A 16,632-nucleotide genomic window follows, 5' to 3' on the forward strand; every position below is an offset into this window, starting at 1 on the left:
GCCCCCTGTATCCTCAGACCCTGCACAAACTCCATGCAGCCGTGGCTGAGCAGGTCATGGTCTCCCATGAGCAGGGGAACGTGGCTTACAGTCTCGCACCACACTGGCTGGAGACCAAAACAAACAGAGGTGGGCCGGAAACTGCCAAAGGCCTAAAAGTGCTGGGCTGTGCTGCTTAGCCTGGGAACAGCGAAGGCCTGCACAACCTGAGGCTGAACCGCACAGCAGGAGAGGTGGTCACGTTAGATGCTCTCAGTTTCATTGTGGAGGTGATTATCTGGGCTGGCACGTGGGAACTGAGCCGCCAGTGCTGCTCTATGAGTGAAGGGCTTCCAACAACCTGGCCACATCTGTGGGATGGAGGCGTGGAGCCCCCCAGGATGCCCAGCTTGGTTTGGAAAGCTCTGCGGCTTCCCCTGTGGGAAGGGATGTTTTCAGCAGGAGGCTGGGAGGAGCAGTCAGTCCTGTGGGGTGAAGGCAGTTGGACTTGGTGAGCCTGCACAGGCGAGGCTGGCGCTGGAGGTGCTCACCTTGGGATGGGGACTGGGCAGCAATGTGTGGCTGGGTCCCCGGGGGCTGTCTGCTCTCCTTCTGGTCCTGCTAAAGTTTTTGATGAGTGAATTTCTGTGCTTGTGTATTTCTAACGCCAGGCAGTACAGCGTTCGTTATCGGGAAAAGGGGGAATCGGCGAGGTGGGATTACAAGCAGGTGTCCAACCGGCGGGCGCTGGTGGAGAACCTGGCACCAGACACCATGTACGAGTTTGCCGTTCAAATCTTGGATGGAGAAAAGCAAGGCAAATGGAGTGTGTCTGTTTACCAGCGAACCCCTGAGGCGGGTATGTATTAAAAAAAAAAAAAGTCTGCTGCTCCTGTGGAGGGATGAGAGCAGGGGAGATTGATTGCTATGTTCAGCAGCTTGGCCCCCTGCAGTTATGTTTGCTCCTTCCTTTGGGAGCAGCAGCACGGCTGCTGTCCCTCTGCGTGGGCAGCAAAATTTGGTTCTGCCTCCACAGAAGAAGCCTTGGGGCGCCTTTGACATAGGGAAGTAGTCCATGATGACTGAATCGTGTATTTCCTCCTGAACCATGGTAGCAGTCTCATACAGACAGCCTGTCCCTGAAAGTATGGGCCAAAACTTCACAACTGAAGTCTGATGTAGAAATGTAATACGGGCATGCAGAGCCGTGTGTGTACTTCACATTTGTCTTTCAAATGACCATAGAGGCAGTTCTGCTGTGAAAAGAAGGCACAGAAAGCACGTGCTATACGAGTCAGTCTTTCTTACTTGCCTTTTCTGGGTATGGCTGTTTCACAGCTCCTGCCAGTGCACCTGAAAATCTGGATGTTTGGCCATTAAAGGGCAAACCAACCTCTGTAGCAGCATCCTGGGATGCTCTCCCAGAGAGTGAAGGAAAAGTCAAAGGTAAGTAATCACTCTTGTTTTTTAACCCCCACAAGGAGCTGGTCTTCTCGAAACCTGATTGCTGCTCTGCCACAAGCTGGAAACGCTGACTGTGCCGGAACTTTTTTGGTTGTTAGTGCCTTACACCCAAGTAGGATCTCCTTGTTTCCAGCCCAGCCTCAGCTTCTCCACTGTGCTGCTGGGAAGCTGTCACCTTGTGCCTGGGATGTCACAGAGCTTCCTGGGGCATCATGCATGCAGGCTTACCTCTTCTTCGTTAATAAACAAGTTGAAATGGAGCTCAAGAAGGATGTTTACCAAACGTTTTTTAAGTTAGGCAGAGAAGTAAGCTAGGAAGAGTTGGGTAGCTGCCAAGAAAGTGAGTGGGTTTATATTGTGTTTTATTTCTAGTTTATTGTGGAAGGAAAGCTTCTGCTTATAAAGCAAGCAGAAATAGTGATTTCAGCAGATTTCACACATAAGGTTTGTGCAGTGTAGCATTATCATATGTGGATGTAAAGCTGATTTGTCAGTGGCTATACACTTGCATAGATTTATTAAAAAAAAAAAAAGCTTTCTGAGATTTTTTTTCCCCTTTTTTCCCTCCACAAATGAATAGTCAGGATTTTTGACTGCTCCCATTCTCCATTGATTGATGGGGCTGTGTTCTCCAATTACACAGGTTTTTGGAGGTGCCTTATCAGCACTGTCGCATCTCAGGCTTTACAAAAACCATGGGCTTGGAGGGGAATATACCGTGTCCACATAAAAGGCCTACTGTATGCATTCTTCAGGGCAGTGGTGGAATTCCTTCCTCTTTGAAGTCCATAGGAATCTTGCCAATCACTTTAATGGAGCTGCAATTCTGTCCAAGAATCATTAATTCTTAAAGTTGGGTCATGCAGGGACATTATCTGAAATTTAAAATCTGCTCCTAATTTTGAGCAGTCTGTGACCCTTTGTCCATATTTATCCATATGTTAGATGATTCACACAGGGCAATTACTTTAAAGATACCTGATATTAAAGGGCTGAACGCTTTTATGCACCTAATATATGTTTTCCTTGGGTATGAAGTATTACAGGAGAAGCCTTATTTTTAAACTAAATAAATGGCATAAATAATATTTATACTGGCTAAGTTAAACTGCCATTAGCACTTCATAGTCATTTTGATAGCACATAATAATCTTTTTGTCTTGGAATTTTTGTCTTTTTGTTCTTTTGTTTTTTCAACCCTGTCCTTTTACATGTTTATACCACGTATTAAAGTGGTGGAGAAATCGCACTCCAGTAACCATTTGAAAGCTACCAGCAGTAACACCAGTGTCTGTGTAATTAAAACATCTCCTCTGCATCCTAAAACAAGAAAATAAAAAAATCAAAGCCAAAGTTCATGATACCTTCTAAAACAACTTTTTGATTTGTTTTGTTTTTGGTTTTTTGACTGAGCACTAAATACATTTGTATATTGATGTGTTTTTTTCTTGATTTTGATGACGTTATTTTTAATGAAATGAATATAGTCCCATTTTCTGGAAAAAAAAAAAGTTCCCTGTTCATAATGGTGTTGTTATTTTAAAGAGATCTCTGATCATTCACTTGGAATTTATTTTCAAAATCCTGTTTTGGTCTGATATCACTGGTCTGATACCAGTGCCTCTTACAGAGGCTTCAAAAGACAAGGAGGCCCGCATGTGGCTAAGGTCTTACCTGCACTCTGAGATACGTCTCTTTGAGGGTATAAGGAGAAAACTCCTCTCCGTGCCCACAGTTATCCCTTACCCCTAGGGAGGGCTGAGATATCCCTCCCTACAGAAAATGGACAAGGTGCACAGGTACCACGGTAACCCTGAACTGAAAGGTGAGAGCAGGGCAAGTTTAAGTGGCGATGAGGCTGTGTTTTGCTGCCTGTGCAGGGGTGCTTGTCACCTGCACAGTGTTGTCTGACAGCAAAGACTATAATATTGTTGGACAGAGGTTATATTGCTACCATTTGGTAATATCCAGTGCTGTTATTTCCTGATGGAAGTCCTTTCTGAAAAAAAGCCTCAATCATCACGGCATGGACTTTACCTGTTGTAGATTACAGCTAAAACCCCAGTGCAGAAACCCCTCAAAGTAAAGGCTCAGCTGGAAACACTCTTATATATCTGCGGTAATATTGCTCACATGATTAAAGTGCTTTGGTGCTTTCATGGGGGCACCCCTCAGGCTCCAGCACTGTATATGATACGGCCTTTAGAGCTGGTAGAATTTCACCCTAGTGGACTGGCAGAGCTGCTTTTGCACAGCTAGGGTCTCTAAGTGCAGTGCAATTAGAACTGTGTCAAGGCTGTGTTGGAAATGTAGGATAAGAAAGTAATTAATGGTCGTTAGTAATGTCACCTGATTTTAATACTGATGTTTTGAAAGATGATTATGTGAATACGCCATTTTGATCTTCATCCAAATAGTTGCCATGGGAAAGAAAAATTTAAAACTTTATTATTTGCTGTTGACATTGCTACAGTCAGCAACATGATTGTGGGTTATCCACCATTATGAACAACTTACATTTTGCAAGAATGTTCTCCGGATCGTGTGTTGCTGATTGCAGATGTCACAGTAACTAATCAGTAGATATAAAATTTCTCTTTCCCCTGGGAATCCTAACATCTGCTCAGGCTCTGTTGGTTGTAACAGCACAGGTACTCCGACTGTAGTGAGCTGCAATCTACCTAACATTTGCACCGTCTTCCAGACTGGATTTCCATAGGCAGTAGGGCAGTTCATATTTTCCTGGCAGTGTTCATATATGTTTTCTACCTCCAGAACATTTTCTCTTTTTAGCTTTCTTCTCTTTTTGATTTGGGGCAGTTAACTTTTTCGGAGAATTTTTTTTTTCCTTTTTTTTTCCTTCATTGGTCAGTGTACAGAAACAATAAATGGCCTCCTGGTGCAGCACACCAAACCACGCAGTAGCTGGTGCTGTAACTTTCTCATGTTCCCCACCGCTTCCCTGGAACACACAGCTGTCGTCCTGCTCTTATTGGTGACTCTTCACACTGATGGGGATTGTTGTCTATGTATTTTACAGAGGTATAGCCAACATATTCTATCTCAGTCATTAGCACATTGACATGATTTGTTTTTTTTTCTTCCTATTAAGATGAACAAATATTCAACTTACCAATATATATATAATCATGTCTTTATACTCCAGCTGTTGACTCAGCGTGCATTGCTAGTGTATTAATTTTAGTAATGCACGTTCTAATTCATCCTACCCATACAGTCTGTCCGCTGGAAACAGGACTGTTTTCAGTTTCCTCCTTCCAACCGTCTGCCAAATCATTTCAGAATACATTCTTTCATACGCCCCCGCTCTCAAGCCTTTTGGAGCAAAGTCCATCACCTACTCTGGAGCTACAACATCAGCCATAATAGATGGTCTGCAGGCCGGGGAGCGCTATATTTTCAAAATTCGTGCTGCAAACAGGAGGGGACCAGGTCCTCAGTCTAAAGCCTTCAGTGTCGCCATCCCAGCAGGTAAGAACCAGCCACTCACCAATTGCTTAGTCTGCCAATTCTTTCTTGAGCCCAGTTATGTTCATTCTCATTGACTTCTTAGCTTCCTCTGCACTCCACCTAACCCATTGGATTTCACTTCTTTACCACTGTTTCTGCTAGCTTTTTTTTCTCATTATGTTGTCCAAAGCGATACTTGTAGATAAGTGTTCGTCACTCTGCATCATGTAATATTATGGACATTGTAATATTTTAAATAGCGTATGGTATGTATTTATTTCCTGGTATGCCACCTGAATACAGTATGTGCTCTTATTATCCAAAGGCCAAAGAAAAACACACTTGGTTCTTTGGTTGCGCTATTCTTGAAAAGTCTCGCTCTTTAAAGTCAGCTACATCAGCCTACTCAGATACAACTCTGTGTTTGCTTCCTTGCTAAAGGGATGCTGTTGTGAGGATTTGCTGAATGAACTAAAAATGTGAGCCACGGCCTCAGATGGGACAGTGCAAAACCATGTCATCGATGTGGCTGAGTTCTGCTAAAGATTTGATTACACCGATAGGATGTTGCAGTCTCTGTTTCTAGATATTTGATTTTAATTGCTTTAAGGTTTACCCAAGTTATGATAATTCCATATAAATAGGTTAGTACAAAAGTAAATACTGTCTCATATTCTCCTGTGTTGTCTTGTTCTTGCTACCTGGCTGATTTATTTTCTTGCTCTGTTTTTGTATTTCTTGTATTGTTATGAATAAACACTTTTTTTTTCAGCTCCCAATGAAGATTCAGTTGCTCACCAACAAAAAAATATTCAAGACAATTCAGAGGCTAAAAAACCTGTGAATACTGGTTCATCTCCTTCTCAGACTTCCTCTGTTTCTTCGAAAGTCCAAACGTCACTTTCCTCTAAGCAGTCATCTGTTCGTTCACCTGGTGTTAGTGATAAAAAGAGTCTTCTTTCTGAATACAAGAATAAAATCTTGTCTCGAGGAGGGGTCCTAAGTAAATCTCAGTTACCTTCCAGAAAGACAGAAGAGCTGGAATCTGATCTCCAGTCCACCGAAGTGACAGATGATCACAATTCATCCGAAGAAGCTGCAACGATGCCACCAAAAGCCGAGGATCAGAGGAGGGTTGTTAGACCAGTGTCCCCCAGTCGGACGGTGCACCCTGTCCTTACCGCAGGGAGGACCCCTGTTCGATCCCACACATCAGACGTGTCACGGCAGGCAAACACAGAGAAACGTGAGCCATCAGCACTGTTACCGTCCTCAGCACAGCGCTCTTCTGCCTCGTCTGTTCCTAAATACACAGACAATGAAACAAAGCAACTGCGGCAAAGCAATGCTAATGTGCCTTCTCCTAAAGCTTCTTCCCTTTCTCTGCCTACTAAGAATAATGATCTTGCTGGTAATGTGGAAGAAAAGCCAGATCCCGTGCTGGTGAAAGTGCCTTCTAAAACTTCAGAGCCCAGTCGCCTGGCTTTGCCATCAAACCGTCAGTCTGCTGTGTCTCATGAGGTGGTCCCAAGCCATCCAAGTAGGTCTGGGTCTGTAGGTCATTCACACCAACCCTCTTCCAAATCAACAGACTCCCGTGCTCGTGACAGTCAAAATGAATTTGACAGTGAGGAAGCGGAGGGTAGAGCAGGACAGCCCAGTTCTAGGTCACAGCAAACAAGGCTTCCCTCAGGCTCCAGTTCTCGGACATGGAAGGATTCAAAATTAGCAGCGGTGGCGGTTTCATTGAGGTCTGCTGTTTCTAGTCACTCTTCACCTCACTCTCACTCCTCCACCAGTGCCAAATCTAATGGAAAGGATGTTGATAAGAGTTACAGGGAGGACTCACAAGATGAAAACCCCTTACTTCCAGATGTTGCACACAGTCCCTCTCTACCCTCTTCCAGGCAGTCTTCTTCAGCCATCTATTCGAAGAGAAGAAATCCTCATGTTGATCCTGATTCTCACCTCAGAGAGACACACAGTGAAAAGTCACCCCACTCTGACCCAGGAGAAGAACAACAAAGTCGAGTAGCAGCTCCAGAAAAGCATTCTTTGCAGTCTCCTCTTTCTAAACACAAGCTTGAAGAGCAGGACAGTCAAGAAGTAAAAGAAACCCTTGCTCAATCCAAACCAAGTGTGTCTTTGCCTAAAAAGACATTCCCCTCTCATCTTCCATCCCAGAAGACCTCCCGCTCAGAGCCTCTGCAGAAGGCACAAACCAGTCCTTCCTTACTGCATTCCAGGGGCCGGCGCCTCCCATCCCCTGTCTTATCCAAGAGCAATGAAGAATTGCAGGAAGATGATGATGAGGATGTAACAGAAGGCAGTGACAGAGCCAGCAGCCACTCTGTGTTTCCTAAAGAGGTGTCCTCTTCTAGGGGATTACCTGCATCTTTCTCTCAGGGAAGCTCAAGTTCGTCTCTCTCAAAGCAACAGCAGCCACGTTCTCAGGTACCTTCCTACAATTCAAAACTTACTCAGCCAGACTCCAGTTCTGCCAGTGACACAGCAAAAGAAAATCAGTATAATTTAAAGCTGTCATCCACTTCTTCAAGGCAAACTCGTCCTTCATTACCTACTCGATCTAGGGCTGATACAAGAACAGTGTCCCAAACAGAGAAAAAATATGGCCTGTTGCCATCTAAAATGTCCAAAACTGAACTTCCTCAAAAAGTTCCTTCCTCCTCTTCTAAATCTCGTCAGTCAATTTCTAATGAAGAGGATGATTATTACAGTGAATATGATGAGAAAGAAGGGGAAGAGAAACCCACATCTTTGGCAGCAAAGTGGTCCCCTTCTGTTTCTATAGGTAACAAAAACACATATGATGACACCACTAGCAATACAAGGAAATCTATGGACACTCTTCTACCTCACAAACTAAGATCTGAAGAGGAAGAGAAGGAAGAAACTCCAACATTAAAAATGTCTTCTGAATCACCAGGCAGCTCTGCTATAGCGTCACGAATTACTCATTCCCCTAACAAACATACCCCATCTAAACCAAGCTTTGTCTGGCCACATCCTTCTGCATCTACAACAGCGCATACTGTTCCTCCAACAATTTCTTCTTCCACTCTGTCCCCTCGACAGCGACTGCTGAACTCCAGGCTACGGAGCCCTTCACAGCGACAATTTGTTAGACCTCCTTATAGGCAAGGTATCTATCTTATCTTTGTTCTAGTAACCTTACTGAACTGAGTTTTTCATTAGATCAGCAATAAGATGAAAATTCCTCTATCAGAATGCAGGCTCAGTTATTTAGTATAGCGTATTACTTTTTATTTTGGTGGTTCTCTGGGAGAACCCAGTTCTTAAGGACATTGTCTAATCAGTGTGATGTAGTGCCCATGTGAACCATGTGGCTGTGCTTTTTTGTTTTCTATGCTTTAGTCAGATTCAATGTTGTGTGGAAGTCCACCAGCTTGCAGAGCTTTCAGATGGGAGTCAACCTTAAATAATAACATGGAGGATGAGATTTGTGACAAGAAAGCTTAAAAGCTTTCTGTATGGAGGTAGGACACCAGCTTACTGCTAGCCATGGAGTCAGGAGGTCGATGCCTGTGGAGAGTTCATTTATCTATAATCCTTTCATGTATATTTTCTGGAGGCAAGTCTCTGAGATAGGATGGGAAAATTGCTGCCCTTTCTGAGCTGGAGGGGCTGCAGGTCAGTACCACAGCTTCTCCAGTTCTGAGCTGTGTGCTTCTGTGTAGCTAGAGAAGGAGAGTCATTGCTTTTAGAGGTAAAAAACAGGGAGGTAATTCACATCTCTCATTGCAGTTCATCACTGCAGCTTTGTGTAAGGATAGGTTAAGAAAGTTGTTCGTTTAGTAACTGTTTCTTCCCTCAACATGTTCCCCAGATGTTTACAGAGTCCCAAAACATTTTATTGGCAGCGTTTCTACCTCCTCTGCAGTGCGTGGCAACCCAAGGGGGCTGCTGGACTGGGCTTTGTATGGCTACTCAGATCCAGCAGTGATGTTACAGCTTGGGTTGGTTGCTTAATGTTTGAATATTGAACACAGATTCCAAGGCACATTATAATGACAAAGTCCTGAATATCTGCAACTGTAACACAAAGTTAGGGTTGGCTAGTGGGAGTCATTTTATAACCTGCACCAGTAAAATACCTCCACAGGATTTGCACTTAACGGTACGTTCATAATGGGTTTTGAATTCCTTTGCATTTAGGTTGTGCTATGTAGTATGCACAGCTTTCTTCAGAATAGTGTATTTTTTCTGTTTCAGGTTACAATGGCAGGCCTAATCTTACAACAAAAAATGGAAATGGAAAAATACTACCTGGTAATAATGGAAAACCAAGTGGACAGAGAGTAATCAATGGCCCTCAAGGAACAAAGTGGGTAGGGTGACCTTCTCTGCAAATTCAAGATGCTTTGGCCTTTTATTTTACATACTTTTTCATTGAGAAAAGAGAGCACAGTGTCGCCAGTCAAAGAAGCTGTAAAATGAGGTTGTGTTTAGTGATGTAATTCCACTTTTCTGCTTCAATCTAAAGACAAATACTGCATTTCATTATTTGAACATTTCAAATGTCTGATTTAAAGTCTAATGGCTTGAATTTTCAACTATGGCATTACTCCTATAGATTTAGTGAAACATTTTTCCTCACAGTCAGGGAGACTTGTACTACGCAGGGGGGCTTGCCCGGTGTGCTGTGTGCATGGAAACTGCCTGGCACAGTTCCTGTGAAGGATGGGCTCAGCAATACTTCTTCCAGATGCATGCTCCGGGGAGAAGCTTGTGAACAAGTGTGGACACACCAAACCACTCTACAAGTGGCACGGTGCTGTGAACGCACGTGTCACAGTAACTTCCCTGGAGTGACAGGCCTGGAGGTGACACCTTCAAGGGTTTTGTGGTTCATGCACAAAGTTCCTAGTGGTATTTACAGAAGAGCTCGGGCACCATTAATGGGAAGTCCAGATGGGTGCCTAAATGCCCAGACTTTGTCTGATCTCATGATTTTCTGTCCCTCCTGCTACAGCCTTTTCCCCAGCACCAAAGTCAAGTCTTCCTTGCCAACTTGAAAGTGCTGCTCATGTCCTCTTCTCAGTTTCTTCTCGGCACTTAGCTGCTTTTTGTATTTTTGTGTTCTGTGCTACATTATTTTGTGTTCTGTGCCTGTGTATATTAACTCAGGTTAAAACAGCATACAATTCAGCTATTTTGGATTGAAATAACAATAAGGATTGGATGTGAACTGAAGTCACCTCTTGAATTCAATTAAATTCTCTTGGACAGATTTGTTTTATGAGACAGAGGCTTTTCTTCAGTCTCTTACCCGAACTAAAATCTTAGCTATTTGGTTTTCACTGACATAATCTAAACTAACTAGTCTAATTTTATTTCTATTTATTATTATTAGTATTATATATATATTTTGATTAGTAGACATACTTTTAAATCCCATTTTCAAAAGGACTCAGGGTCATACCCAAATCAATATTACAGTAATCCACCTTAGGAGTTGTGCAGCCCAAGACAGTCAAAAGCGTTGCTCTTGTGTGTGTGAGCATGCCATAGAAGGCGATGTAAATATAGTTCTTGTGCAACTCTGGAGCCCAGCTCCTAGGGATTTGCCTTCTTCAGTGGTAATTTTTCGGTGACTCCTATACAATTAGTGACTCCCTTTTAAAAGTCTGTCTGTAGTGATTTTTTTTCTATTTTCTATCTATTCCTGAATATTATGCTTAACATGTGAGATTTCAGCAGGATTTCTGCTGCTTTGAGACTTCATTTCACATTCTCTTGTATTAGCTAAATTTGAGTCCATCTATTGCTTTTAGATTGTAGATCTTGACCGAGGACTAGTGTTAAACGTTGAAGGAAAATACCTCCAAGATTCCCAAGGCAAACCTCTCCGAGTGAAATTAGGAGGGGATGGACGTACAATTGTTGGTAAGTGATAACTTCCTTCTTACAGAAAAAAATGTACTTTTTTTTTTTTCCTTGTGCCCACTGTACAAATCTTTGAGCTGTTGTGTGCTCTAATCATCCCCAGGTCTCATGCTAGCCACTTGGGGTTTCTGTGCTCTAGGTCACCATGAGGCAGTCAGTACATATTAGGACCTAGGGATGCTTGGAGGCATCCTGCAAGTCTCCTGAGCATGTGACAGCAAGAATCAAATCTGTCTCCCTTGTATCAGCATTAGAAAGGACTGCAGAACTGAGCCAGAATAGAGATTTATGCTTGTTTATTTCTTTCTATACATAAAAATAATTATTCCCCACCACTAGACTGTACCACTCATATGTGTGTGATTTTATTTCTTTTCTGAAACTGAACACAACTAGTAAAGAGCCCAGTATGTGATCTGTGAAAACAGTGCTGGTTGCATATTAATTAATCTGAAAAGATATCAAATGCAGATTCACTGCCTGCTGTTAAACTGCTGAGCATGAATACTTGCAGTATCCAGAACTTGGCACAAATGTTTATCTGCAGTGACAGCATCTCACCATCTTATCCCAGTTCTTCCTTGTACATGTTTGACAGGGAACAGTATATTGTTTCATCGTACTTTTCATCAACAGTTAAGAGATTGACTGAGATTAAATGCAGGCACTGTCTGCACATTGTGATTCTGAAGTAAAATCTCCCTGCAGTCTTCCCAAGAAATGTTATCAAACAGCTGATAAAGTGAACAGCACTGCGGTTTATCTGAGGTTTCTTGGAAGCTTTTTCTAATTTCCTTAGCCAGGGGTCTTTCCTAGATAACAACATTCTTCTCTGTCAGCTTAATTACAGGAGGCTCTAATCGCAGTCTGTGTTCTTGTGGTATCTACTATTGTTAAATACCATACTATAAACCTTCAATGGATTAATAAATGAGATTTTTTGGTTTTGTTCTTTCTCCTAGATGAAAAGGGTGCCCCAATGGTGAGTCCTGATGGACTACCTTTATTTGGACACGGCAGATTTAGTAAGCCAGTAGCAAGTGCACAAGATAAACCAATAATAAGCCTTGGAGGGAAACCTCTGATTGGTCTTGAAATGATTAAGAAAACAACCACTCCCTCAACTACTACTACAACGATTCCCACAACAACTACCACAACGACTACCACAACCACTACAACTACTATTGCTACAACTACCACCACCACTCCTGAACCAACCACAACTCAACCACCCACTGAGAAACCACCCCCAACCTGTCCTCCAGGCACCTATGGGCAGTATGATGATGAGGGCAACTTGCTTATAGGGTTCGATGGCCTGCCAGAGTGCAATGCAGAAGGTAACTTCCTTTTGGGCTGTTTGAAATTCTTTGGTTGTGCTGTTTATACAGCTCATTTGCACAATTGTAAAGCAGGAGAGAATTTGCCTCTGAAGATTTTGGTCCACATGATGAGGTGGGAGCCAAGATTAGAGCAGATGGAGAAGAGTTTGTGTATAAAAATGCATTTCCACTAAAAATGTCAAATTGCCCCGAAGCTGAAGTTTTTTCATGTAAATACGTTTATTTCAGCAAAATCCTTGCCTTTTGCTGGATCCAGTCTTTTCACATATGTTCATGCACACATGCACAAACACAGGCAGTAGTTTTTATGGTCAAAGCACCCACCTAGAATCAAATCCTCACTCCAGTTCAGACCAGGGAAGGACCTGAAAGACACTATACATTTTGTCTGTTTTGTGTTTATTTCTCACCAAAAGTTCTGAAAAATCTCTCTTTTTCGGCTATAGTAGGACAAACAAAATGAAATTCTTTTTATGTTGCCAGCTCTCAAGAGAGAGAGCTTTTCAAGCAGGAATATAGCCAGCATTGATGAATCTGGGGAAAGACAACCCTGGCTTTGCACAGATAAGGCTGAGATTTGTACAATAATTTCTCATCTGAAAGTTGAAAACTGTGTTGGTTCATGTCATTATTTCTCTGTTGCAGTTATACAAGTTTAGGATGTGTTGCCATACTGAAATCCAAAGTAAACAAATATAAATCCACTGGAGTCATGGGGTCTTGAGCCTGTTCCTACCAGGTTTTATCCTTTCATCACCTGAATGTTGGATTGCAAATCAGTTTATTTTACAATGCAAATCTGCTTATTTTATAAAACTGGATCAGGGAGCACCATGGCAGTCCTTATCCTTTCCACTTATAGGTAGTCCCCTGCATAATCTACACCCAGGCAGTAGAAGCATGCCCATAACCTAAACAAGGGGTTGGCAGTCACACATTTGCCAATTGCTGTAGCCAGTTTCAATAGGTAATTAAGTGCATTTAGCTTTCCCTTGTACAGCTGTGTTTCTGAAGCCAAAGAAGATTTACAAATAGGTCATGTAACTGTGGCCTGAAAACCTGAGCTGTCATGTTGAAGAGTGCAGAAGATACAGAAAGATGTGGCTTCAGCAACTAAGAATGAGTGTAAGGATAGCATCTTTGGAAAAGATTTCAGAAGACTGAAAATTCACTTGCCAAGTACACTCGATAAGTAATGAGTCATAGATAATATTGCCATGCACAGGTGGAATGACAATGATTTATAGTATTAATATTTATGCAACAATTAGCCCCATGTTGGACTGTACTTACAGGAGAGCATATGCATATATATATATATATATATATGCATAGATAGGTATGTGTACATATACACAAAAACATATATATATATAAGTGACATCTTCATTAAATATTTATTTGAAGATTTTTTGGTTTTCTCTTTGGTGCCTTCAATGTTCTTAACTGTGTTTACAAATACGTTACAAATATTGCTCTATGTGGTCAAACTGGTATTTTCAAAGTTGCCTGGAGGGGACCATAATTTTCAGTAGTGTTGGTGTCCCTCCCACTCCCAACAGCTTATTTTGCTTGCCTTAAATGTTGCTTATGACCTGTAGTGCCTTGTCTCTTTGGCCTGTGCTATTTATTACCTGAAGGACATCTTCTGAGAATATATATTATAAGAACAATAACAGTTCATGAAATATGGCTGGCCGGAGTCTGAGCATAGGCTCCGGGAGCTGAACAATAGAAAACTTTGCAGTGTTATTTTTAGGAGAGTTGTGGGTTAGGCAATTCTTGTGATTTTATGAGTATTTATAAACATTCTGCTTGGGTGTTTGTGGTTTTTATTTTGTTTGTTTGTGGGTTTTTTTGCCTTCTACCAGATATGCCTGAGGAACCTTTGAACTTCGTTAGAGGCATGAATGAAGAACAGTGTTGTTTTTTGTTTTTTGTTTTTTTTTATACGGATTGTGAGTTCTGTGAGAATGTCTCCTAAAGTCACTCCTAAACTGCCTGACATTTCAACAGTAAGTCTGTAAATGCTTTGAAGTGGAAGACTGAAAGTATAAGATGATGCTGGATTTTCACTTCTTACTCATGTTATAACATGAGAAATATTAATCCCTACCTTGCAAGTACAAAAGTTTCTCTGAAGAGTAATTAATGGGATTTTCTTGCATTTTTCCTTTTTTTTTTTTCTTCATCCTGGTGACCTGCCTCAACAGTTGATCAATGCAGCAAAACAACCTGCCTGTTCCATAGAGGAACTTGCTTGAAGAGAAAGCATCACTGTAGTATTTATTTAATGGTTGCTGTTTGTTTAGCAAGTGCTGCATCTATTTCAAGAGGGATAAACAACTACTACTTGAGCTATCAAAACATTTCATGCAGTTCTCCCTTGATTGTTTCCAAATCATATTTTTATATTGTCTTTCCCTTTAAACTTCATCTGGAAAATACTCCAGTTCCTTTAATGAAATACTTATTCTGCCAAAGCTTGATATTTTGTTGCTAAGAGCTTTACTCCCAAACAGTCAGAGTCTACAAGCGCTAAAAAACACCGCCACATGTTCGACTCACGCTTTGGCAAATTTGCTTACTCTCTGGCAGAATTTTTGCTTGACCCAGCAGAATTTATTATCAACATTTCACTAGATTCAGCAGTCTTGAACTTTCAAGAAGGAGTTTGACCGCACAGGCATGATTTGCCAGTGAAACCAGCTGAACATTTTTCTTGATCTCACAAAGATTAGACGTTGATTCTTAACCACTTGCTTTGTGTGAGAACAGAGTGCTTGTTGGGTGGTCTTCTGTCCTTGCAGATGGCAAACAAAACTTAGCTTCACTTGGTACGGGCAGGGTTAATTGAAAAGCTGCAGCGAGGGTGCTTGGAGCTAGCTGGAGTACTGCAGCTGGTTTATGTGGAGAAAATTAAAATGACAGGTACTATGGGGAGTATCCCTGTTGCCTTTGTGCCACAGCTAATGCTAAAGAAACACAGTGAAATAGAAGATGCTGCACTAGCACAGAAATAGAAAGTAAGATTTATTTACACTGGATTTTATGTGGACGAGGGCTGATTAGCTAATAGGTGTGAATGAGTTGAAATCTGCCCCTGAAGGACTTCAACTTTGCAAACCCAAGCCTCCTGGTTACTTGGATATAATCAAAGAGAAGTGTATACATTGCAGACAGTGATAGATACCAGCTAACTGGGGTGAGAAGCTCTGCAGAATTCCACAGAGGATCTATCTAGCCTTGGAGAAGTGAAGAGGCTTTAAAGTAAGTGGCTGATCTCCTGAAGAGAGGCTGCAGAAGTCTGCCATGAGAAAATGTCAGCTTTTGCTATATGAAAGTCTGGCAAGAATTAACCAATTTCCTGTGTTTTCATAGCTTATTTTGGAATTAAAATCACTGCTGTGTGATTCGAGCTGTTTTTAAAGAAACTGATTGCAGTAGAAAAATACCAGTCTTTGTACAATACTTGTTGGTTCTAAATTAAAAAAAAAAAAAAAAAAGCAAAATGAAAATGTATCATTCAGATTATATTTGTAAGTTATTTGAGGTTGGCTGTTGAAATTTTGTAATGCTCATAGTACCGATATAGTAAAAATATAATTTTTTTTCTTTCATATCATTTTTTTTAAAGAAACATTACCAAATTTTGGATAGTCAATGCTGCCTTTCTCTTGCTTGTATTTGTATACTACCCTTTCCTCAACCCCAGCAATTCATTGGAGACCTCTGATTTTACCTGCTGTGGATTCCAGTGCAACACTTCTGCTTTCTTTGCATTGCTTTTCATGGCTAACCTGAACTTTGTGTACTCTTTGGCTTCCCATAATAACATGTGGAGAAATGTATTTCTCGGAGCATGGTAGGAAGCCTCCAGAATTCACAAGATCAGGTAGCTGACAGTTGGTGTGTCAGGTACTGGACATGTGACCTGCAGAGAGATTGAGATGATATACAGGAACAGGCATTTAAGACAATGGGTGCATTTGCATTAGTTTTTGGGCTAAACTGGGAGCTCTTGATGTGCACCTCATAATCGTCTCTACTTGGCATGCTTTCGTCTGCACTGTGGAGCAATCGAAGTGTGAACAATCTGAATTCCTTTTGAATGAAACTAAAGCAGAAATGGTGTTTCAGTATGTCTGTGTCCTGACCTGTCATGGCTATTCAGTCCACTGGATCATACTAGAGCTAGTGCAAAGTAAAACCCTGAGAGATCCAGCACCAATTGCCTCCTTGTACAAATCCATTCCTTTGGGACTGCATTGACATAGTCTATAAATGGCATGGCTCTGTGGATTGCTTGATTTTTATTGCCCTGCAAAAGATATTTGAATAGAAGTTTTATGTTTATTTGATTTTCTTGGACGTATATATTTATATAGTATATAAATTTCTTATTTGCTGCTCCTGAGACAATAAAATATTGTCAAATCCTGAC

At 41.6% G+C, this 16,632-nt stretch overlaps 1 protein-coding gene across 2 annotated transcripts in view; it reads left to right on the forward strand.

Moving 5' to 3' along the window:
• Positions 1-16,632, forward strand: part of FNDC1 (fibronectin type III domain containing 1) — a 66,476-nt gene that overhangs the window by 29,336 nt on the left and 20,508 nt on the right. For both annotated transcript variants that reach the window (XM_040552475.1, XM_040552476.1), the window contains exons 5-11: positions 651-838; positions 1,318-1,425; positions 4,747-4,935; positions 5,687-8,077; positions 9,169-9,284; positions 10,731-10,842; positions 11,805-12,185. In XM_040552475.1, the coding sequence (XP_040408409.1) occupies positions 651-838; positions 1,318-1,425; positions 4,747-4,935; positions 5,687-8,077; positions 9,169-9,284; positions 10,731-10,842; positions 11,805-12,185 (3,485 nt within the window). The remainder of the gene's footprint in view (positions 1-650; positions 839-1,317; positions 1,426-4,746; positions 4,936-5,686; positions 8,078-9,168; positions 9,285-10,730; positions 10,843-11,804; positions 12,186-16,632) is intronic.

The sequence above is a fragment of the Cygnus olor genome, chromosome 3 (assembly GCF_009769625.2).
Source record: "Cygnus olor isolate bCygOlo1 chromosome 3, bCygOlo1.pri.v2, whole genome shotgun sequence".
Taxonomy (NCBI): domain Eukaryota; kingdom Metazoa; phylum Chordata; class Aves; order Anseriformes; family Anatidae; genus Cygnus; species Cygnus olor.